At 42.9% G+C, this 23,765-nt stretch overlaps 1 protein-coding gene across 2 annotated transcripts; it reads right to left on the bottom strand.

Annotated features, from left to right (window-relative positions):
• Positions 1-1,973: 1,973 nt before the first annotated feature.
• grm6a (glutamate receptor, metabotropic 6a) lies at positions 1,974-23,702 on the bottom strand. Of its 2 annotated transcripts, XM_078950079.1 has the most exons (16): positions 23,337-23,702; positions 18,236-18,847; positions 14,657-14,873; positions 14,373-14,508; positions 14,120-14,274; positions 13,693-13,833; positions 13,422-13,622; positions 11,358-11,497; positions 11,137-11,259; positions 9,430-9,694; positions 9,132-9,367; positions 8,803-8,964; positions 8,514-8,663; positions 8,141-8,281; positions 7,939-8,039; positions 1,974-2,845 (listed from the first exon to the last, which is right to left on the bottom strand). In XM_078950079.1, the coding sequence occupies exons 2-15, from the start codon at positions 18,800-18,802 to the stop codon at positions 7,962-7,964; spliced, it is 2,712 nt and encodes a 903-aa protein (XP_078806205.1). In that variant the 5' UTR covers positions 18,803-18,847; positions 23,337-23,702; the 3' UTR covers positions 1,974-2,845; positions 7,939-7,961. The 2 variants fall into 2 exon arrangements, with proteins under 2 accessions (XP_078806205.1, XP_004086437.1); XM_004086389.5 differs by lacking the exon at positions 23,337-23,702 and having other exon boundaries at positions 18,236-19,043.
• Positions 23,703-23,765: the final 63 nt, after the last annotated feature.

The raw sequence follows: 23,765 nt of genomic DNA, 5'->3' as shown, positions 1-23,765 counted from the left end.
GAGCATACAGGGCAGCAGCAGCAACAAGTGAACGCTGCAAAGCAGCAGAGCAGACTGACTAAACTTAGTTGAACAGGTGAGCTGAATGTTTATTGATAACGTTCCAAATGTCTGGAAGTTTAGTTGTTTGATTTATGATTTATTAATGTTTTATTTTTTGATTGGTGGTTTGGAGGATCTCTGCAGCCCGATGAAGCCGACGGCGACAGTTATGGAGTGTGCGCGCGCGCGCGTGTGTGTGCGTGCCTGTGTGTGTGTTGGAGACCCCGCGTGCATGTGTGAGAGCACGGGCGAAAGAGGGGGGTGAGAGCGCGGAGCGGGAGAGTTTGCGTCTATATTGTGTGATCGAGACTGAGAACCTTAATAAAAAGATGATGTCCCTCCCCAGAAGAAGTATTTTGTCTTATTAACTCGCTCTGGAGGCTGACGATCCGAGCGGGAAAGTGAATCCCAAACGAGGATCCGCCTTCGGCCCTGGAGAAAATCTCCCCTGCGTTTCCGACCACAGTCAGAGAGAAAAAAAGAGAAGTTATTTCGCAGGTTCAACAGTATCCCTGCAGCTGTCCACCTGAATCCTTTCTTCCTCCATTAAAGATCAGATCTCTACGTTTGTGTGACACTTCCGTCTGAGGAGGAGCACTTTCTGGCATTTTCAACGTTCTAATGCTAATATAACAGACTATTTTCATTCCTCTTTATTGTTATATGTTATAACGGGACGTTTCATCTGGAGGAGGTGGCGTATGTAACACTGTTTACTTCTGCATTGGTGTTCTGATGACAGGTTCATGTCATAAGGTGACAGATGAACTTCAGGATATGTGAATGAAAAGGAAAAATAAAAGCTGCAGCGGTTCTCTACACCCAAATGTTACACACAAATCAGATAATTTTCAGTGTAAACCGGTTTTCCGGGGTTCGGTGTCAGTAAAGCGGAGTTTCATATATAAAATAAGGAGCTCAGAGAAACATTTGGGTGTAGAGAACCGCTGCAGCTTTTATTTTATTTTTCACACTCCATAACTGTCGCCGTCGGCTTCATCGGGCTGCAGAGATCCTCCAAACCACCAATCAAAAAATAAAACATTAATAAATCATAAATCAAACAACTAAACTTCCAGACATTTGGAACGTTATCAATAAACATTCAGCTCACCTGTTCAACTAAGTTTAGTCAGTCTGCTCTGCTGCTTTGCAGCGTTCACTTGTTGCTGCTGCTGCCCTGTATGCTCACTTCCACTTTAATCTCGTAAAAATACAATTTTTTTCTCATAAATTTACGGTTTAAAATTTCATAATTTTACTTTTTTTGGTGGCCCTAAAATTCTGTCGTACCGAATAGTTTGAATCTGCCAGGCTTTTATTTTTCCCCGGAAAAAAAGTCCTCACTTCCGTTGTGCTGAGCTTAATGCTAATGCTGCGGTTATGTCGTCGCGCTTCGGGTAATGCCGTTGCGCTGTCTCTTAATGCCGTTGTGCTTCGGGTAATTTCGTCTTGCTTCGGGTAATGCCGTTGCGTTTTTCCATTTGTATGTAGTGTGAGCCCTGTCGGCCACCGTAGATTACAAACCAACTGCTGATCATCAACAGCCACAGATTTTACAGTCACACATTGAGGCACAATGTGTGAAACGTTATAAACAAACCGTTTGTGTCCAAAACGGTGTGTATGATAATGATAGGATAATCAGAAGAGCTGTTCAGATTATGACCACAAATATGTGGTTTTCACACTTTGATGTTTTTATGGGTTAAAACATGGGTACAGACAAATTCTTCTAAATTTCTAAAGAAATAAAAAATAGCTTGGCGGTTGACCTTGACCTCGTCAAGCTGTGGGAGGAGCTTAAAGCAACCAATAGGTAGAGCTGCCTCTGTGGTCCTGGCTCATTAAAGGTTCTCATGTATTTTCTCTTTGACATACATAAATTAGATTAAGCTAGTTTATTCATGGAAAAAAAAGAGACAACCGGGTAAATAAAATTTTTATTTAAGTAAATTAATTTTACTCAGAATGATAGAAATGAAATGTCGGCATACTCTGCAGATGTGCATGGTGATGGAGGAAATGTTGAGTGTACAATGAGCAGAAAGTAAATACTTTAGAACAAAAAAAGGACGACGCAGTACTGGATGGAGAGATGGAGATGGTTTTCCAAACCTAATTTTTAAACTCTGGAGGAGGTTAGGCTCTACCCAAACCAAGGCCTGCAACACATGAGCGCTAAATAACACCAGAGCCATGGTCTGCAGAGACAGTGGTTTCTGCTGGGTTCTTGAAGTTGGGAGGGTTGCACTTGAACAGCATCTTCAAGGTTCATTAGGTTTATGTTTTATTATTGATGTCCCTTAAAAAAGTACTGATTACTGAATTGACATTGTACTTTTAAAACACAAGTGGAACCAATGAAGGGGCTGCATGTTGTGTGTTTGCAGCAGAACTGAGCATGTGCAGTGATCACTCCATCCTCCAGCTTGAGCATCTGCAGACATTTGGTGGGAGTAGAGGGTTTTTCTTCAGCCTTTGGCTCAAACCTCTCCCCTGAGCTGGGTTTCACCAGGTCTTAGGTGGGTTCAGGGGGTCCCATCCTTCAAGGCTGTCGTGAAGTGCAGATTAGCCTAAAGTTTGAAGTGTCCAGACAGGAAGTGCTCAGGTGCATCTAACCACCTCATGCTTAGGCAGAGGTTTAGCTTGTTGTGACAGCATTACGGCCCCCCTTCCCACAGAGGACCTCCTGTCTGGACCACCAGACCGTCTGCCTTTTACAGTAAAATCTCAGGGGATACCATCATCTTGCTGTGATTTTGACCACACGATCCTTTTTGCCATTGATGCCAGCAGATTCCTAGGGAGAGGAAAAAAGTATTGACCCGTGAACATTGCTGGTCAACTTCCATGTAAAGGTCCAGGCAGACATTAAACCCAGCTTTGACCTGGAATCTCCCACCCTCCCACCACTCCCCCAAGATGTCCCAAACCTCACACCCATAAAGTTAACACAACCCTCTAAAATGTGATGAAGATCAAGCTTTCAACTAAGATCTACGGTGGCCCAGAAGTGCAAATTACATCAACAATGCAAAAACATTTTCAAAGATCACAACAATTAAAAAAGGAAAAACAAATATTTGAAAAAACAGCATTAAGTTTTAGAAAACGAAACACAATTCCAAAACTTAAAACAAAAAACCATTTCAAAAAACAAAATAAAGTGTTAAAAAATGAAACACATTAACTGCGTTTCCATTACATATATGCGAAATTCTAGAAATGTAAAAAAAAACACAATTTCACAATTACACAGTCTCCATTAAAGGGTCTATATTATGCTATTCATAAGCCTTTTATAGTAAACTATATCCATGTATATGATAATTTTTTACCTCTGACACCCTGAAGCATGATTTTTTTAAATGACATATTGGTTATTTTCCTGAGCTCAGACTTTTCCAACCCGGAATTAAGACGCCTCAATCACTGAGGCTCTGCCTTTTTATCCTTGTGGGTTTCGCCCATTTCATGACATCATGCTAGAGTCGGCTGCAGCAGCGTGTCGTCTCGCTGTCCAAAACAAATAACATTCAAACGTTTGTAAAGGTGGATGTTCGCATAGTTCATATAAAAAGAAACTGTTTAGCCGATCACCGCTAACTCCGTGGAGAAAGTGGGCGTGTGTGTTAGTCAAGGGGGTTGGGAGCACAAACTCTTCCTGGAAGGGGCGGTTCCCTACTTTGTGACATCACAATGTGAGAACCCGCTTGTTTTCATGGGTTGGCAGGGGGTGTTGCTCAGAGGGCAGGTTTTTAGAACCTGTTTTTAGAACCTGGTTTTTAGTATGGATCAAAATACCCCTTTGGGGTTGTTTATAGTGAGGATTGAACATTATGATACACTAAAAGGCTCAAAAAATGGATTTTGCATTTATAGGCCCTTTAAATCATAATTATGCGAATAAACAAACCAATTCATGCAATAAGTCATTCAAAAACACAGCGACGGATGTGAACAGTACTTTGATTGACAGCAGATACATTCAGATTTCTGCCACAGCTCTAGCGCTCATCATCATCTATCAAAGGAGACGTCGGCGTCTTACTCAGGCCATGGAGTTGCAAACTTATTACAACGTGGGAGGACTTACGGATGAAGCCATTTTGGGAAATGGTGGTTGGTGATTTTCCAGAGGAGCTGTGGATCCAACAATTCCACATGACACGCTCAACTTTTGATGAGCTGTGTGACGCTGTGGGACCTCTGGTGGCGCCCACTGTGCAGCGCTCTAGGCCGCCATTCCTACCAAGAACAATACTGTCTTCCGGTTGTTGGTCACATGACTAAGTTTTTCCATAGCAGTTTTGTCAAGTATGTCAATTTCTGCACGCCTCAAAAACTAACTCCTCCAAGCACAAAAAGTTTTTTGGTTGTTGATAAATGCGCATTTATTCAAATAGTTGTGTTTCCATTAGGCAAATTTTTTTATTTCCAATCTGCGCAATTTCATAGTCAATGGAAACACATCTAATGAGAAACTGAAAAAAGGAAGGCACTTTGGGACTTCACTGATTGGATCCAATCAGCAAGTCCTATAGTACCTACCTACCTTTTCCATTTTCCATTATAAAAACGTTTTGGAAAGCAAAAGTAATTTATAGAAATCCAAATGAAATATTAAAAAAGAAAGGAAACACAATGAGAAACCAGAAAAAGTAGGTCCTATGGGACATCGCTGATTGGATGAGGACATTTGTCCATCATTTCAACTGAAAGTTATTTGACATTAAGTGATAATGAACATCATCAAATCTGAAATTTTATTTTATACAAAGTAATGCTAGGGTTTTTAAAAAAAAATTTGTTTAGCTTTTTCATTGTGATCTTTAAAATATTTCTGCGTTGAGTGATTTGTTGATTTGCACTTCAGGGCCACCGTCATATAGAGATCTGTTTATCAAACATCCTGATCTGGTCCTTTCCCCCGCCCGCAGCATCATTACACATCTGTTTGCACCTCTAGCCATCCTGACATGAACCTTACTGTTTGGTTCCGTCCTCCAGATTTTCCTCTGCCTGAGACAGTTTTTGCGTTTTTGACTTTTTGAGGCAGAATAAGGATTTGGTTTCTTTGGGAGGAGTATAGGTCATGTCTCCTCCCTTCAAAGAATGAGTCAGATTCTTGTGTAACCTTCAAGTACTCTGCAGGTCTGCTCATCCTTGAGGCTCTCACAACCCCACAACCTCCAGTGTCCTCACAACCCTCTGAAGTAGAAGATATGACTCTGTTAAGATTAGAGTTCTTTAGAAACTGACATTTTACAGATTTTTAGATGAAATGATGATTTGAGAAGAAAGTTACTCCAAATAAAGAATTTTACATATATTTAAGATTTAAAAAAATATAAAATACATTAATAAAAGACTTAATAACTTAATAAAATAATATTTTACTTAATAATATTAACTTAATAAAAGAAGCAGAATCTAGATAGTATAGTTTACTCAAGACTTGGTTTAGCTATTTTTCAAGGGGTGAAAAATGACCTGCTGAGCCTCTTGTTCCTGCAAATGATTTTCGAGAGAAGCCTTTATGGTGGCACTGTGGTTAGCAAGCTGGTTTGAATCCCAACTCTTTCTCTCAGCTCTGATGATTTTCTTACATTTTTCAAAAGTAAAATCTCAAATATTAGACATAAGTTGAATCAAGTTATTCCTACTATCAGCCCAGAACAGGCTGAAGCGGTAGAAATGGAGGCATCCATAGAAACCTCTGTAACATTAGACTGCTTCACTGCTGTGGATCAACCGGAAATAACATCAGTTATTATGTCCTCCAAATCATCAACCTGTCTGTTAGACCCAATTCCCACTAGAATTTTTAAAGAAACTTTTCCCCTAATTAATGATTCCATATTAACAATGATAAATACCTCTCTGGAAACGGGTTACGTGCCACAGTCTTTTAAATATGCAGTTGTTAAACCTCTTCCGAAAAAGCCCAGTTTGGATCCTAGCATCTTGGCCAACTATAGACTAATATCAAACCTCCCCTTTATTTCTAAAAACCTAGAAAGAGTTGTAGTTAAGCAGCTTTACTGCCACCTACAGGACAACAGCCACTTTGAAGACTTTCAGTCGGGGTTTAGACCCCACCACATCACGGAAACTGCACTAGTTAGAGTCTCTAATGACTTGTTATTGGCCTCAGAAAAGGTACTACTCTCTATTCTGGTCCTGTTAGATGTCAATGCAGCCTTTGACACTATCGACTACAGTATTTTACTCCAAAGGTATAGACATAGGGATCAGAGGATCTGCCCTCCAGTGGTTTGAATCCCATTTATCCGATCGGTATCAGTTTGTTAATGTAAATGGACATTCCTCTCAGTGCACTTGAGTTAACTAAGGAGTCCCACAGGGCTCAGTTTTAGGACCCATCCTGTTTATGCCTTACATGCTACACTAAGAAAACATAATCAGGAAACACAGCATTAATTTTCAATGTTTTACAGATGATAGGCAGTTGTTTTTATCTATTAAACCTGACCAGAATTAATTTATAGAGAAACTGAATGTCTGCATCAGAGACATCAAGACCTGGATGACAATTAATTACCTCCTCTTGAACCCAGAAAAAACTGAGGTCATTATACTAGGTCCTAAAAACCTCAGAGATACTCTGTCTGCTCAGATAGTCTCCCTGGATGGTATAAGTATAGCCCCCAATTCCACAGTTAGAAAACTAGGAGTTTTATCTGACCAAGATTTATCATTTAAGGCTCACATATCTCAGGCGTGTAGAACAGCATTTTTTTCACCTGCGCGATAAAGCTAAGATCAGAAATATACTTTCTAAGAGTGATGCTGAATAACTCATCCATGCATTTGTTCCATCTAGACTGGATTACTGTAACCCCTTGTTAGCAGCGTGTCCTAAGAGTTCCTTAAGAAGTCTCCAGCTTGTTCAGAACGCAGCAGCTAGATTGTTAGCAGGAACTAGCAGAAGAGATCACATCACTCCTGTGTTGGTTTCACTCCATTGGCTCCTAGTTGATTCAAGTTTAAAATCCTCCTGTTAACCTATAAGGCCTTACATGGAATGGCCCCGTCCTATATTAAGGACCTCATAGTCCCTTACCATCCAATAAGAACATTTCACTCACTAAATGCAGGACTGCTTGTGGTTCCTAGAATTAGTAAAAGTACGGTTGGAGGTAGAGCGTTTAGCCACCAAGCCCCTGTCTTATGGAATAAACTCCCAGCTCATGGAAGAGAGGCCGATTCAGTTTCTACATTCAAAGTTAGACTGAAAACATTCCTCTTTGGACAGGCTTATTGTCAGACTAGTAAGTATTCAGAGATAATTTAACTTAATGTTAATGTGTTTAAATTAAACTTAACAATAACAAAGTTGTTAGTAGGCTGCGAGAAGTTTGAAACTGGGGAAACTATGGTGCACTGGGTTTCTCTTCTCCATTCTTAATCATTATTTATCATTTAGTTCTGCATGCCTCTGTTTGGTGCAGTGCGATTCATGTACTGTCCCCCTTTCCCACTCCCCTCCGGGGGTAATAAAAAGTGCTCTGAGTGGGTCTTTCATTGCTCTACTGCAAGACTTCAATGCACACATAGATAACAACAATGACACCTGCAAGGATGTGATCAGGAGGAAAGGCCTCCCTGATCTGAATGTGATATTTTATTACTAGACTTCTGTGCCAGTCATTGTTTGTCCATAACTAACACCGCGTTTGGGCACAAAAGTGTCCATCAGTGCAGGTGACATCAGGACATCCATTGGACATCCAATGATCTGATCTTCGGTCGTGGGAGCTCTGCGCACTTGGCTTTAAGTTCCCCCACACAAGCATTTTTAGGATGTCTATAAGTTAACACCTATCAGACAACCCCCACCCCCAGTGGCCCTAGAACCAGAGTCAGTACCTCTGGGAGCAGGAGAACCTGCATCACTGTGATCTGTCCGGTTCAATCTTCATGTCCCCGTTCTGCTTCTCTGTCAGGGACTTTGCAGCCTGAACCACAGCCTGGAACAGAAACATGGCATCTTTGAGGCAACACCGAAACAATGCAGCTTGGCAACTGTGAGGTGTTGCAACAAAAGCAACACAACAACTGCCAGGAGGACCTTGAAGCTCCTCTTCCTCTTCTGAACGTTCTGCTCTGGGTGGAAAATAATCACATAGACTTTGGGCATGTAGAGCATCCCAAGGGAGACAGAGGCGCTCAGAGACATGGAGATGGTCAGCGTAGCTGTCTGGATAAACATCTACATAAACAGAGACATGCAGAGAAAAGCTGACTTGTACGTTCAACTAAAATTCACTCTGCTTTGCATAATTCCCAAAAATGCATCAGAACTTCCCATGGGCCTCCAAGAGCTATCAAATAGCAGTGAAAGATTCATTCAAACTAGCAGGAAAGCACAAAATTGGCTGAATGTTCTGACCCATGTCACAAAGAAGTTCCTGTTAAACAGGAAGTGCTGAGTCAGTTTTTACCTTTTCAGTGGATTGGGCCGTGCCAAAGAAAATGGGCACAAAGGCCAACCAGACAATGCAGGTCGTGTACATTGTAAAGCCGATGGGCTTTGCTTCGTTGAAGGTCTCTGGAACGCCGCGGCTCTTCACCGCATACACGGTACAGGTTACCTGTGGGTTTTTAATGCAAAATATCATGTGTTGTTGGTTCAGATGCTTCCATGTGGTATGTGCTATGTAGCATTGTGATAACCCCACCCTCCTAAAAGCATGCCATGACAGGTTCATGAAGTCAAGACCACCACGTTACCATGAGAACGATGCTGTAGCTCAGACAACAGATGATCGACATATCTGACATGTCACACTTCAGGATGCCGCGTGCCAGGTCTGGGTTTGGGGGGCGGAGTTCTTCATAGTCAATGATGGTGTGAGGAGGAATGACGGCAAACCATACAAACACACCAAAGACCTGACAATAACACAGAGACCTGGATTAAAGAAACTGGTGCAGCAGTAGTTCCTGTGTGTGTGTGTGTGTGTGTGTGTGTGTGTGTCTATGTTTATGTTTCAGTGTGCTTTGTGTGTGTACATGTATTTGTGTGAGGGAGGGGTGTTGTGTGACATTGGAACACTCACCTGAACAGAGATGAGGACGAAGGTGATGAGAAGCTGGGAGGTGGGACTAATGAATTTGGGCGGGGTTACTGACTTCTTGCCTTGCTCAAAGATGCGGTAGATGCGGTTGGTTTTGGTTAACATGGAAGAGTAAGTGATGGCCATGCCAAGACCCAGCAAGAGTCGCCGTAAAGCACACACCACTACACCAGGCTCAGCGATCATCAGGAAGGTGATCAGGTAGATGATGAAGATGCCTGTAGAGACAGCACATGTGATGCCAGCATCCACGGTGATGTCAGGCTGCTGCCAAACTCACCGGTCAGTAGAACATAGCTGAGCTCTCTGCCCGACGCCCTGACAATGGGTGTGTCATTGAAGCGGATGAAGGTTATCACCACAGCACTAGTTGTTAGGATACCCAGCATAGCGATGGAGGCGGGCACTAAGGCCCAGAGGGAGTTCCACTCTAGTTTGATGATTGGGGTTGGACGGCAGGCGGTTCTGTTGGGTGCAGGTCGTTTGTCCAGTGGGCAGGTCTCACAGGTAAACTCATCCAGCTGGTACTGATATCCATCACAGAGCTGCATGTAAGAGACACAAACACGCCATTGGCATTATAGGCTTAAGCTCCTTTACATTATGCATAGTAAACGATGAGTCTTCCGCACATGGCAGAGTGGATCAAGGTGCACCCCAAGGCTCTGTGCATGGTCCAATTCTGTTTAGTCTTTACAGTAAAGGTGTAACAATTCCTCATCACGAACCTTATCATAATTTGTGGTTGTCGACACATTTCATATTCAATATTGGTTTGTTTTGAACGATCTGATTGACCTAAAATGAATCGAGAATCGAAGAGAAATACCTGTGTTCTCCAACAAGCAGTTTCTAAGTGGGAAAAAATATGAAAAAGTCCTGAATTTATTAAAAAAATAAATTCATAGCCATAGAGGACGCCATAGCCATCCCACTCCATTTAGCACTCAGCCAGCTGGCACACCAGAACGACTTCATGAGACTGCTCTGCTTTTAAAACCATCATCCCTGGCCTCCTGATCATGGAGTTATCCGATCTGGAGATCCCACCCTTCCACCTGTGCCTGGATAAGGACTTCCTAACCAACTGCCCCCAGCGTGTGAAACTTGGCTCCCATCTCTCGTCAGGGCTGCGTTCGGAGTCCACTCCTCCACTCACTCTACACATCGAACTCCAAATCCACCAAAGAGCATCATTGTCAAGTTTACAGACGACACACAGGTAGTGGAACGGGTAACAGGAGAGGAGTTCACAGCTTACTAGGATGAGGTCTTTGGCTTGGTCCTCAGCCAACAACTTGACTCTTAACATGACCAAGACAAAAGAGCTCATACTTTGTCTTGCGAGCGGATGGAGAAAGCGAATTCTTTCCAGTCCACATCACGACTGAGAATACTGGCAGTGGTAACAAAGGGCTCAGCAGCAGGTACACTTTCTGAGGCCACTGAAACGAGAAAACCTGAACACCCAGCTACTGGTGACCTTTTACTGCTCCAGTATAGAGAGTCTGCTGACCTACACCATCACAGTGTGGCTGTGGCTGCACTGAAGCAGAGAAAAAGAGTTTGCAGAGGGTTGTAAAGACAGAAGAGAAGATCATTTGGCTGATCTCTGCTTGGCATCTCCCTCAGCAAAGCCCTAAGCATCAAAGACAGGTCCTACCCTTGACATCACCTCTTCAACCTGTTGCCCTCTGGGAAGCGATACGGGTCATTACGAACAAAAACAAACAGACTTAAGAGACAGCTGCTACCCCAGAGCTGTCTCAGCCCTAAATGTGGACAGAAAGTAGCACTTTAAGTTTACTGCTTGTTTTTACCTAACTTGTTCTGTTTTACACAAGGGAGTCGTGCTAGATTTTGTTGTCCCTCTACAACTACAATAAAGCTATTCAGATTCTGATTCTGAAAATGAACATCCCCAACTGAAAGTCACAACATAACTGAAAAGTCTGTTGTGTTTGCAAACTGAATCTGAATCTCATACCTCGCAGTGCCAGCAGCAGGGGACACCCTTCACCATCTTCTTTCTTTCTCCAGGCTTACAGGGGAAGCTGCAGATGGACTCTGGGACTGATCTGTCTCCTCCAGACCACTGCATCTCCTCCAGCTACAGGCAGGCAGAAAACAGCGGCAAAATCAGTCATTAGGCCAGAGCTCAGACTCTGTGATCCACCATCATCATCATCATCAACCTCCAGCTCTTACATTAAGCCTCAAGTTGTTTGTCCACTGCCCAATCACATGGTAACCAGGGTGGCTGTGATTAGTCATCTGAAACTGAAAGATGTCGTATCGCCCGGGAGCGTCTCCATTTTCATTGAACAAAACACTCGTACCTGCACTTCCTGTAAGACACAAACATGTCTGGTTAAATCTCAGCTCTTTTTCCCCACATCACCTGTGACAAAGGAGAAACAGACATGCATGTTCTTCCAGGTTCTTCTGCTTCATTTGCATTTGCTTTTATTCTGGAAAATCAGTGTGAGCTAGAAGAATGAGGAGCACAACTGTCAGAGAATGCATGCAGCAGGAATTCCAGGATCTTATCTAGTCCCACGTTTTTAGATTATATTATAATAGATTAGATTAACTTTATTTATCCCACGATGGGGAAATTCACTTATCTGCGGCAGCAAGGACATTCAGAAATGAAAGCAAAAAAAAAAACATCAGAAATGACATTCGAATTAAATAAATACAGCTGCAAAAATGACGTGATCCACTGCAAACATGTGATCCACTTTTTAATTGTTATTTTATACATAAACAAATGAGTAAAAAAGTACACACCAAATAAACAACCGCTAAGGAACAAAAACAACTGAAAACAACAACAACTGCAACAAAAGTAAATGAATAAATGAGTGAATGAAAAAAACACCAGTGGGACCGTGGAGTGTCACTGTAACACGGTGTTGTACAGTCTGATGGCTGTGGGGAGGGATGACCTGTGGTAGCTCCTTCTTGCACTGTGGGGGCAACAGTCTGGTGCTGAAGGAGCTGGTCAGCACCTCTACAGTTTGGTGCAGGGGGTGGGAGGGGTTATCCATGATGGATATTAGCTTAGCCAACAGCAAAAATTTTAGGAGCACATGTTGGAGGGGCCTAGAGTCACCTCAAAGCTCCTTCTTTTTATCTCGAGTGCTGACACGTCTCTCCATTATCCAACCGTTTTCTCTTTTTTCAACACAGCCAAGTTTTGGCCAAACTTTGAAGTAAGCTGTAAACCCACCAGAGACGGTCTGAAGCCGTCTTCAGCAGCACAGTCTTCTTCAGGAGATCACAATGCTGGAACTGAATTCATGGACTGATAGTAAATGGACTGTGTTTGATAACCACAGAGTCTGCTCAAACAAACTTATGCTTCAAGTTTCTTGCCCCGCCCAAACACCCCCTCACAGAGGAGTACAGATAGAAGGAAGGCGACTGAATTTTGATGGCGTTAGCTGAATTGTTGTCCAGCATGCAACCATCTTGGTGGGAAGCCAAAGACTGAATGATGTCTGTAGAGAAAGATGTAGGAGTGACATCTCTCATGCTCCTGGCTGTCGTCCTTCACCGTCCAAGCAGAGAGCCTCATCACCCCTGAGGATGGATACGCACCTCAGCTGATGGAAAAGACATCCGCACATGCCAATCATTCAACCCCACAAAAGATTGGTCCAGAGATAGTTTTAGGACATGAACCCACTTTTTTCTTTTTAAAACTTAAATTTGCAAAGAAAATATTGAGCCACAGCATTACATGTTGGTGTTTTGCTTGCTTGACAATACATTTCCATCTCTCAGCTCCCCTCAGTTCTCACTGCTCTGATACTTACTGGAATTTCTGCAGCCCTGTTCTCACTGGTACAGTTTTGTTCGCTCTCCAGGAGGTTTTGCTTTCTGGCACAAATGTAACAGGAGAAACTGTAAAGTTATCTATCATTGGCTGTTGTAACTCCAATAAGAGCCACTGACTGGCAGGTGGGACACGCAGGTGTTTACTAACATTTCTCACCTTTGCATCACATTGTCCCCGCTCCCTCCCAGTCCTCTCTCATTACAAAGTGGTTAACCACAGTTTTCAAAATGACAGAGGACGGGTAACAATGCTGGCAGGTGTGATTCTGACAGACCTGTTGAGACATTCTGCAAGCTCTTCATTCATCTCTGAGCGCTAGCCTGCAAAGCATCTTCGTGCTGCTGATCTGACAGTTTTTCCGGGAATCCTGGAAAATGCCCAAAGATCTGAAATCGTTGTCACGAGACACGTTTGTCCTGTCTTACCGTTAAAGTTGACCGCTCTGATGTAGTCGAGCAGTAGGCGCCCCTCCACAGGATCCATATTGCTGCAGACGCCATGGCTGCCAGGACACAGGTCCTGGTGCATGTTGTGCAGGGCGTGAGCGACGGCGTACACGGCGTCAATCACAAACTGGACCTTTCCCTCCTGCTCGTATGATGAGTCCTGACCAATCCTCTCATCACCTTAACGGATACCTCAAGTGTTACCAAAGCTGGGGGTCTACGTTTTGGTAACCAACAGGTATGTGTTTACCTGTACATTTCTTCTTTTCAGGGTCCAACTTAACTCCAGGTCGGGTCAGTTTGCACCGAAAGTCATCTTCCCAAAACTCAGCAAACCAGATATTCCTGCGGTTGTTCTCCAGGCAGCGAGACGTGAAGTACTGATCGAACCCTGGGCACAACAACAAAACCTTGATGGATAAAATGATGGCACTGCAACTAACACTTTATCACGCAACAATCACATAAACCCCAACGAAAACAGAAACCTTTTCAAGAACGACTACTTACATGATAGTGACAAAGCAACACTTTTATGAAAAATGCAAACACAATTGAACCCACAACAACAGATTACTCAAAGGCACTAGATAATGGACCCCGCACTTGCACATGATTCTGGAACTTCATAGACCAAGAATATTAAGTTTAGGTTTTTGCAGTTTGTCCGGTCATACCATCAATAGAAGCACGCTTTGGCAGAATGGTCACTGCGCCCTCTGCCACATCTTCAAGCTCTGTGATTGGAGAACTCTTTGCACCCCAACTGTCTGACCCCACAAACAAGAAGTGTCCCGTCAGGTTAGCACGCTGTGCTGCCTCAAGAACACGCCTGCAATATAGAAAGGGATGGAAGTTCAGCATAGGAAGATCATGTTGTCAGCCAATGATGATGAAGAGCTTTTTTGAGTGAAACCTTTCTTCATTTACCTGATGTCATCTTCATTGGCGAAGATAATAACTCCTCTGGCATTACTGGTTTCCATCAGACGTTTAATAATCTTATCAAACTCTCCAGCTGTCGGCTCACGGGGAATCTTCACTGACTGGGCAATGCACACACCACCTAACACCAAGAACCACAGGTCACTGACAGACAACCATCTGGGAAAAGGAATATTCTCTTAGCAACAAATCTTAAGTTTACTAGTTACTAAGACATGTTGAGTTAGTGAGAGCTCATAAGTCAGACTATGTCACAAGGGTTAAAGTACCAGCTTCTCTGGAGATCTGCATGAAGGCTTCAACACCGCTCTCTCCATAGTTTCCTTCAGAGGCCAGTGTGGACACGTAGTTCCAGCCCAAAGCTTTCACGATGTCGAGCATGGCCTGGGCCTGGTACGAGTCTGGAGGCACCACTCGGGAGAAGAAGTCGTAGCGGTTGTTGTCACTAAGTTCTGGAGCCGTGGAGGCATAGCTCACCTGAGGGATCTGAAGGGCACGATCAATAACATGAAACTATCAGTGCTCCACAGTGAAAGGGGTCAAACGGGGGATATCTCAGTAGCTGCGGTTACACGGACAAAAGTAATCGGAATGAGCGCCTGATCAGAAGAAAAATGCGTCATGTAAACACGCCGTTCGGAATACTCTGCCCCGATCAGACTCATTCGGATCAAAATTTCTTTCTGATCGAGATAGGTGGGTAATGCCGATTGTTGATCCGATCGTTGTGCATGTAAACAGTTCATTCCGATTGTCGGTCACTACTGCTCTGGTTTTACGTCATGCATGGACAGTGGACTCGTAGCTTTGTGTTGGCGGGCAGAGGAGGGTGCTTTTTTACAGTGCGCTCAGGGGGAGGCTTGGGATCGCAATCCGTCTCACCGCTCCGCGTTAGCGAGATGGCGAACTCAGGAAAACCATGTATCCCGGTAGAACTGTGTCTCAGAGCAGATCTCGGACCACCAGCTCACACTCCGGCTTTTGGGGGGGGGGGGGGGGGGGGGGGGCTGGCAAAGGCAGCTTTTCAAAGCAGAAATGCCGCCCAGTCCTTAGAAACTGTTCAAACAATCACGTGGGTTTGTTTTTCCAGTGCTGTCCGGACAAAATAAAGGCTGATGTTATTCCCACATATTTATGTAGAGCCAGGATGCAGATCGCAGCATTGACTTTATGTTCACCCAAGGCTAAATGTTGTAAGCACCTGTTAGCCTAAACCTTCTTCCAGCTCTGTTCCGCCACAAAGAAAAGCACTGACCACACGGGCCAAAGATAAAATGATGAGCAAACTGGCGCTTCATAAAAATCATCACAATATTAAAAGCACGTTTAGAAGATCATCTCGCTCTATGTGGCAGCTTGGTTTGTTTACAACGGAATTCAATATTTCTTCTTCTATGATCGTTTCCGGTGCTTTAGGGAGTTATGTGCGTTTCCAAATGATTTATTCTGACCGAAAGTGTGGCCCATGTAAACGTTTGTTATAATCGGTAAATGTTTTTCTGGGCCCATGAACACTGTTGAATTCTAATCCGATGTTTGATCCAATCAAATATATTTTGCACATGTAACGTCGGCTAAAGCTGGTCTCGCACATGCCCCTTCACCCTTCAGAGGGGGTCATTAGCATGGGATGGAGCCTCAACTGCTTAAGGCAAACCTGGCCAATCAAAAAGACCTAAAGCCATTTCCTTCAAGTATAATTCCTTCAGCATGATTCTAACTAAGGTCAAATTATTTGTAACTATATTTTGTAAACTTGAATGACTAACTAAACATCTGCACATATTTTGACCAACTCTGATTGACTCTTTCAGTCATTTTGTTGACAGAATCTCTTTTTGCACAGCTCTGAGCGCTGAAACGCAAACAGCAAAGAACCGAACTGCAAAAAATGTACACTTCTTTAAATGGTACAGTGTTCAACCATGAACGAGCCCTTTCCAGCCAGTTATGTGCTCGTCCAAAGTCTAGCTAAATGCAGAGGGCTGGGTCAGAAGCCAATAAGCCAAAATAAGTGCAAAACATGGGGAATTTTTGCAGCAGCGACCCCTGCAGGGAGTAGGGAACAACACCTAAATACCTAATACAGTCTAAATACCTATTTTTAACAGAATTGTGTTAATTTCTAATCTATACGTTAATGGTTGATGCCTTTTATTTTCACTAGCTATTTCTGGTGTATTTATTCAGGTCTGCTGTATTGTTGAAACAGCTCTGACTAGGTAGCATTTAAAATATATTTTCCGGTTATTACTCAATCATTCATTTTCTTCCATTTATCCCTCTCGGGGTCACAGGGCTGCTGGAGCCTATCCCGGCCACTTATGGGCAAATGCAGGGGACACCCTGGACAGGTCACCAGTCTGTCACAGGGTCACACATATCACACATCCATGCACACGCACATTCACACCTATGGACAATTCAGAGTGACCAATTGACCTATGAAGCATGTTTTTGGACAGTGGGAGGAAGTCGGAGATCCCGGAGAAAACCCACGCATGCATGGGGAGGACATGCAAACTCCACACAGAAAGGTCCCCCATTGATGTTCTGTTTTCAGCTCCCCCAGCCGGGACTTGAACTTGTGAGGCAAAAGCACTAACCACTGCGCCACCGTGCAGCCCAGATGAAAGGTTATGTTTTACAAAACCACAATTGAGCTGATTCTGCATAAATTGTATCATACTCTTTTGCCTCCCTGTCATTTTGCAGGTCCTGTTTGAGTGCAGTCAAAGCTTTTCTAAGAAAACCTGGCTGGTCGAGAAAAACAAAACTTGGTGTGGTTAACACTTGAAGCTCCATGATCGATGAACCAAACCTGGTTAAACCTTCTAAGCCCGCTATGTTCCTGTTTGGGGTCATGGGGTTGCTGGAGCCTAACTAGCCACTGCTGGGTGAAGGGGGGGTGCGTCCACAGAGTTCACCGGTCCATTTTAGCAAGGAAGAGACAACAACCACACACTCAAACTCACACTATAAGGAGCAATTTTAGAATCATCAATCAACCTATGAAGCATGGAGGCATGATTTTGGTGGAAGCCGAAGAGCCCTCAGGAAACCCACACGTGCACAATGGGAACATGCAAACTACACACAAAAAGGGAAGCAGCTGAGATTTGAATTGGGGTCCGCCTGCTGAGAGGCAAGGGTGCAAACCACTACACAACTGTGCAGCTCGTTTTTAGAACAATTATGACAAACTATTGTAAATCCTAAAAGTTTGTAATGCTTTTTTTAGACAATAATTTACTGAACTACTTTTTACAGCAAAAAACCCACGAACAGACAAACACACAAGTGAAACAGAAAGACACAAACACAGAAACTAAGACACAGTTAAAAAGAAATACACAAACATGCACGCACAAAGACACAAATACGCAGAAATATACACACGCACACAGAGGATTAGGGTTGTGTAACAGCCTTGCTAAAATGTGTCAGTCCTATAATAAACTAACAATCACATTAATGCCTAATGGTGAGTCTGCCTGCAGATTAAAGCAGGACTCTGTGCTACAACAGCAGACATCCATGAGGATGAAGGGGGTCCTTCACCTTCGTCAGGTTTTAGTTTGCTTTGTCAAAGGCTCTTTTTCTTATCAAAGGAAGAACTACACAGAAGAAAAATGGATGCTCACCAGTCTGAGGTCACCTGTGTGCAACACCTGTCTCTGTGCGTTACATGTTTATGTGTCTCTTGTTTGTGCCACCAGTCTTTCTGCTCACTAGAATTATTTTTAATCATAAGAGACATTTTCCACAACCCCAGACAGCCCAAACCGCGGAACAGTTTAAACAATAATACATTTTTTTCCCAAAGGGTTTTGGGCTCGTCTCTTCACCTCAAACAGACGCAGGATGTTGGCCACCATGATTGACACAGAGCTGGCTGACGCCCCGATCACTGCCACCACCCTCTCAGGTTTGCGGATGATGGGAGGCTCACCGTTGGTGCATCGGATATCAGACGTATCTTTCTGGATCAGTGCCTGGACAAAGGTGAGGGACTGCTCCAGAGCATAGGTGTCCCTGGAGCAGGTGTCCAGAACCCGGGCACCCAGAGTGATGTTAGGCAGCAGTTCAGGGTCACCGTTGATCTGGTCCAGAGCATACAGCATGGCCTCCATGCGGTGGATCCCTTTCTCCTTCTTCAGCTCACCACAGTTCACACCATGTGGGCCGCGGGAGTGAATAGGGAACAACCCCCCTAGTGTGATATCTCCTGGTATCTTTATGGAGTGGGGGTGGAAATTCTGGTGGGAAGTGTACACCTGATCCACCTGCTCACCAATCCAAATCCAAAGTAGGAGGCGGAGCCACAGGGCAGATTGGAAGCCATTGAAGTAAACATGGAGACACTTAATTTGGTGAAAGGACATGAAAGAAATCCCAGAGCCGGATGATGTCATCGTGTGCTGATGTTTACCACCCAGCTCTCATTTTAAGGTTGATACCTGAGGAAACATTAGATAATCAATAAGGAATTCATGAGGTGCACAATTCTCAGCATCACTCATCTCCAAAGAGCTTAATCTGTGTTACTTGCTACCAAATCAAAAACAACAAGAACAGACACAAGTCTAGCATCTGCAGCCATGAGCAGATCCTTGTTACTTTTAGCAGATTTGTTTCAGTGCTATGGTGGGTCTAAATCCTGACTAAAACTCCTCAAAGGTCAATTCTGTGGAGAAGTCAAACTCAAACTCAAACTTTATTTATTTATATACCGCCTTTCATTTCAGTTAAAAACACAAAGCGCTTAACATAAAAGCAGATAAAACAGTCATGAAAACCGAAAATTGTTAAAAACAGCAAACAAAGGACAATCACACAAAGATGGGACCCCTCCCTTTGCACAAATTGTCATGATGGGATGATTTGTTTGACATGTGTGTGTTTGTATAAGTATGTGCGTGTGAGCTGTCGTGGTATTGTGTACATGTTGACACATTTGTGTGTGAAGATCTTTGTGTCTGTGGCAGGCCCCACCCCTTTGGCTAACATCTACACCTGAGTAATAATGACAAATCTCCAGCATCTTGTTGCTTTTTGTTTATACCCCTCCCTCTATATCTTCAATTATCCCCAAAACTTCACCCCCCCCCCCCTTTTTTTCTCTCTCCCCCCTTTGTGTTGTATTCTTATCGCCCATCTCTAACATCCAACTCTCTTCCAATAAACAAAATGTATACAAACATAAATAATATGAATGAGGTTCAGCCTCAAATACAAAAGGGGTTTACACAAGTATACATCTTGTGTGTCAGAAGATCCATAAACCCCTATTGTGACCGTAAAATTTTTTCAACACAAGAAGCCTTCAGCTCTCATCTGTTTGCTCAGCTGCTGGGCAGGACAAGTTAAAAAAACAGATGATCAAACAAACTTTCTGTTTCTCTGCATAAGATGTCAAAAATAAACCAAGCACATGCTGTGGATGAGCAGGTCAATACACTTATAAGAAAATCCCAGTGAGTCTAAAACGAAAGTACCGTAATGGTTTTGTTTATGCTGTCAACATCTACATGAATATTAAATTCATCCAGTTCAATGATTTTATCTGTGTTTTTCAAACATCTGATAAAAATCAGAGAATTCACACAGAAATCCAAGAAGATGAAACACAACAACAAAAGTTATTGACACTTTGAGAAACACCGAATGTCAGTCATTCAATTCACCTAAAGCTGCTCTGAGGAGGAGGAGGAGATCTGAGAGATAAACAGCTGCAACCTTCCTCTGACAGTTTCTGGGATTGTTAAGATTCAAATAACTGGGAGAAGATGCTTGATAATCAGAGGATTATGGAGATTAAGGAGGTGCTAACGTAATCGTCCCTCTGCAACCAGGTTATTGTCAGACAGGATAGATCAATGTGATTATCAGTTATCAAACCAGCTATAAGCAGAACTCTGAACATCTGGAAATGTTAGAGAGCGTGGAAGAGGTGGCTGTTGTGGAGCAGGATGTAGCATAAATCATGGGGAATGAAGTGAGGAAGATATTGAAGAAGAAGACTTCTAAAGAAGATAGACATGCAGAGATGTGGAAACTACAGAAAAATAAAGATGATGAACCACAATAAAGTTATTAGAAAGAGTAGAGGAAGTTAGACTGAGGACAAAAGAGAACATTTGGTTCTGCGTGAAACCAAAGATGCAATATTTGCTTTAAAGATGATTCAGGAAAAGAACAAAGAAGGTCAGAAGGACCTCACAGCCCAGGATCTGAAGGCATGCCAAAGTCTGGGCCAGAACCTCTTGATTGCAGTTTAATTGTCCTTTTGCTCCTGATTTGTAAAAGGTGGTCACATTCCTAAGCTCACATTTGACCATCACTACAGCAATTGTAAGAAGAAGATGAATTACTACAGGTATCACACCCATCCCCCATGCAGTCAGTGTTCAACATTGGTGGCTACCATGAAAACAGGTCACTAACATCTAAATGTGTGGTCAGTTACGTACATGCAGTTAAAGCTTTGAAGGATTGGCTGACCACATACATTTATATGATCTGCATGTACAGTGTATGAGCTCAGTCTTGAATGACCACTGACTGTATATGAGAACTGGAAAGAGTGACTCCTCCCCCTTGGCGTTCCAAACAGGAAGTACCTGCTGGCTTCAAGAATCCCAAAATCCCATAGACGTCTACAGAGAAATAAACAGTGGTTACTCAGTCATTCTATTGGTCAGGATAACCATTCTGGATCTGGTACCTTTTAAACAAGTTCTTGATAATCCTCATTTTTTTCTTTATCGCAAGTTATTCAAGTTATAAACTGACCTCAGTAAATAATATGGCCCCCACCTTAAACATTTGATCGACAGTGGAGGAGGTGTGGACTTCGAACAAGCTTGATGTTGACTCAGACCGACTCGGACCAATCAGTGTCAACTGGCTCCAAATGGCGACATGTCCGTATTACGTAAAAATCGTAATCGGCTTCATTTCACTGGAGCCAGAGGTAAGGCATTTTCTACAGGTGACGTCACAGCCGCTCTGTCCAGTTCTCTTATACAGTCAACGGTTTCTACAGCTAGATGCTGTAAACCACTGATTTGTAATTGAAACTCTGGCTATTCAGTGAATCACAGCCCATTAATTTTTCATGAATAGTTCCATCATCTGTTTGCTGACATTCATTAGCTTAACAGGAATTAATTACAGTTTCTATCAGACTGTTACGACCCTCGTCGTATTTGTGTATGTTTTTTTTTTTCGTATTTAATCTTTTGTATATTGAGTGTTTGTGTAGGGGGGTGAAAGTACTTTTGTATGTGTGTAGGTTCTGTTCTTTTTTTCAGGTGACCTGGATTGCTGCACTAAGGCCTTGTGGCTGCCCAGGATTGGAAGATGAGTGACTGGTGCTGGTGCTCAGGATTGGAGGGAGGAAGATTGATGGCTGCACGTGATTGGAGGATGGGACTTTAAAAACCTGGCATCTCCACTGCTCCATGGGGGAAGAAGTTTCTGTCCGTCCGTCCGTCCCCCCATTGACAAACCGTACATGTTTGTGTGAGGCCTTTTGGCTGTGTAAACTCCTTTGTAAAGCTTAGATTCTTGGTAACTTGTGTTAGGATTTTTGTTGTTTGTAGAGCAGTAGGGGTGAACTGCCATTTTGTTTGACTGTTTTCTCCTGTTTTGGTTGAGGTTCAGGGAAACGGGTCAGACTCTGTCATTTATTTTTACTTTGGTTTCTGGAAGGTCGGGTAGACATTTGACATTTGAGTTAGTTCTGTTTTGTTTATTATTTTGGCCTGGGTTCACCCTGAAGTTTGATGCTTCTTTTTCTTTCCTTCTCTCACCATTACATTTGGGACAATAAACCCTCATTTGTACAGAAATTGGTTTTGGCAGCTTTATTAAATTAGGTGAGTTTTGAGGGCTTACTTTTTGTATTTTGGGTCATTTTTCTTATTTTATTCTTCTTTATGTTATGCCCCACACCCCTAGGCATAGGGTGCATAACACAGACATTAAACTCAGTGGCTGTGTCTAAATTTACTGCCTAACCCCTAAAATACGATATAGTGCGGGACTATCCCTCGATTTCAATGCTTTTCCTACACATGTCCACTCCTTTGTTTTAACAGCAAATATGACATCACCCATTTCCCCAAAGTAAAAACCTAATAAATACAAAGCCTTCACTATGTTCCTACGATGAAAAGTTGCATAGTTTATAAAAAACAAATTGTCATAAATTTTTTCAAATGACAAATTGTTCAAATGCATTGTGGTCTACATTAATCAGTCTAGCACACATTGTCACGTACACACACACACAGAAACATGCATCAATAAATTCCCACAGAACTACACATGGGTGCATACAAAAACACACACACTTCAACACACATACAGTAAAGACCTAAAGTTTGGACAGACTGTCTCATTCAAATGAATGGGAAGGTGTGTCCAAACTTTTGGTCTGTACTGGACACATACATGCACACACTAGCACACACTCACAGACACACAAAGAATGTTTAAGCTTTACCTGGAGTTTCTATCTTTAGTTTGGGAAATATGCAAATTCAACAAGTTTAAGCGAAAAAATGTTTCGAATTCTCTTGATCTCACAGAAACGGCATTTATGTCACAGATCAGACAATAAATGGTGACTTTTATTTTCCCTAAATATATTTAGAATATTTCCTTTTTTTTTTTTTTGCTTCTGTGTGTCATTATAGAGTCTTTCTGGTGAAGAATGTGAGAGGAAGCAGCACAGAAAATTCTGAACTCCAGATGGATTCATTTGGTTTTAGGATTTTACATTCCCAAACATTTCTGCTAAAGCTACGGCTCCAGACTTTGACCTTATCCATAAACCTAAGTTTTAACACAGAAAACACGTATATTCATCAAATCTTTTTTCCTCACTGTTTTTTAGAGTAAAACTAAACAGATATTCTGAATAAACTGGTCAGAACTCACCAAAGTCGACCTGGTTCTTCCCGTTTCTGTTGGTTTACAGACCTGCTGATAGACGTGTGCTGTTCCAGGAAAAACTCTGCTTCACCTACTGCTTATGCTCCATGGGGGACTGACGGCTTCATCCCACCTCTGTGTTTAATTGAGCATACTCTGCTGCACATCTGCACAGGTTTGTGTCTCTGTGAGGACCAGTTCCATGGGCTTCCCGTGTGCCTCTGAGCCTTCCCTGGGAATCAGGTTAATGTGACAGAATTCATTAAGTTAATGAGGCTTTTATTGTCTGAGTGGATCATCTCTGTCAGAAATTCTCTCTGCCCGGCCGAGGCGACCCCACGCCCGCTGGCTTTTCTATGGGCTCACCTGTCCAGTGGGCTGTCCACTTGTTACCTGAACCAGGTGAGTCCAAACAGAACAGGATTTTTCTCAAAA

The sequence above is a fragment of the Oryzias latipes genome, chromosome 7 (genome assembly GCF_053564925.1).
Source record: "Oryzias latipes strain Hd-rR chromosome 7, Olatipes_Hd-rR_3.1".
NCBI classification, from domain to species: Eukaryota; Metazoa; Chordata; class Actinopteri; order Beloniformes; family Adrianichthyidae; genus Oryzias; species Oryzias latipes.
Note: the sequence above shows the minus strand (reverse complement) of the source record. Positions and strands in the feature narration are given on the sequence as shown.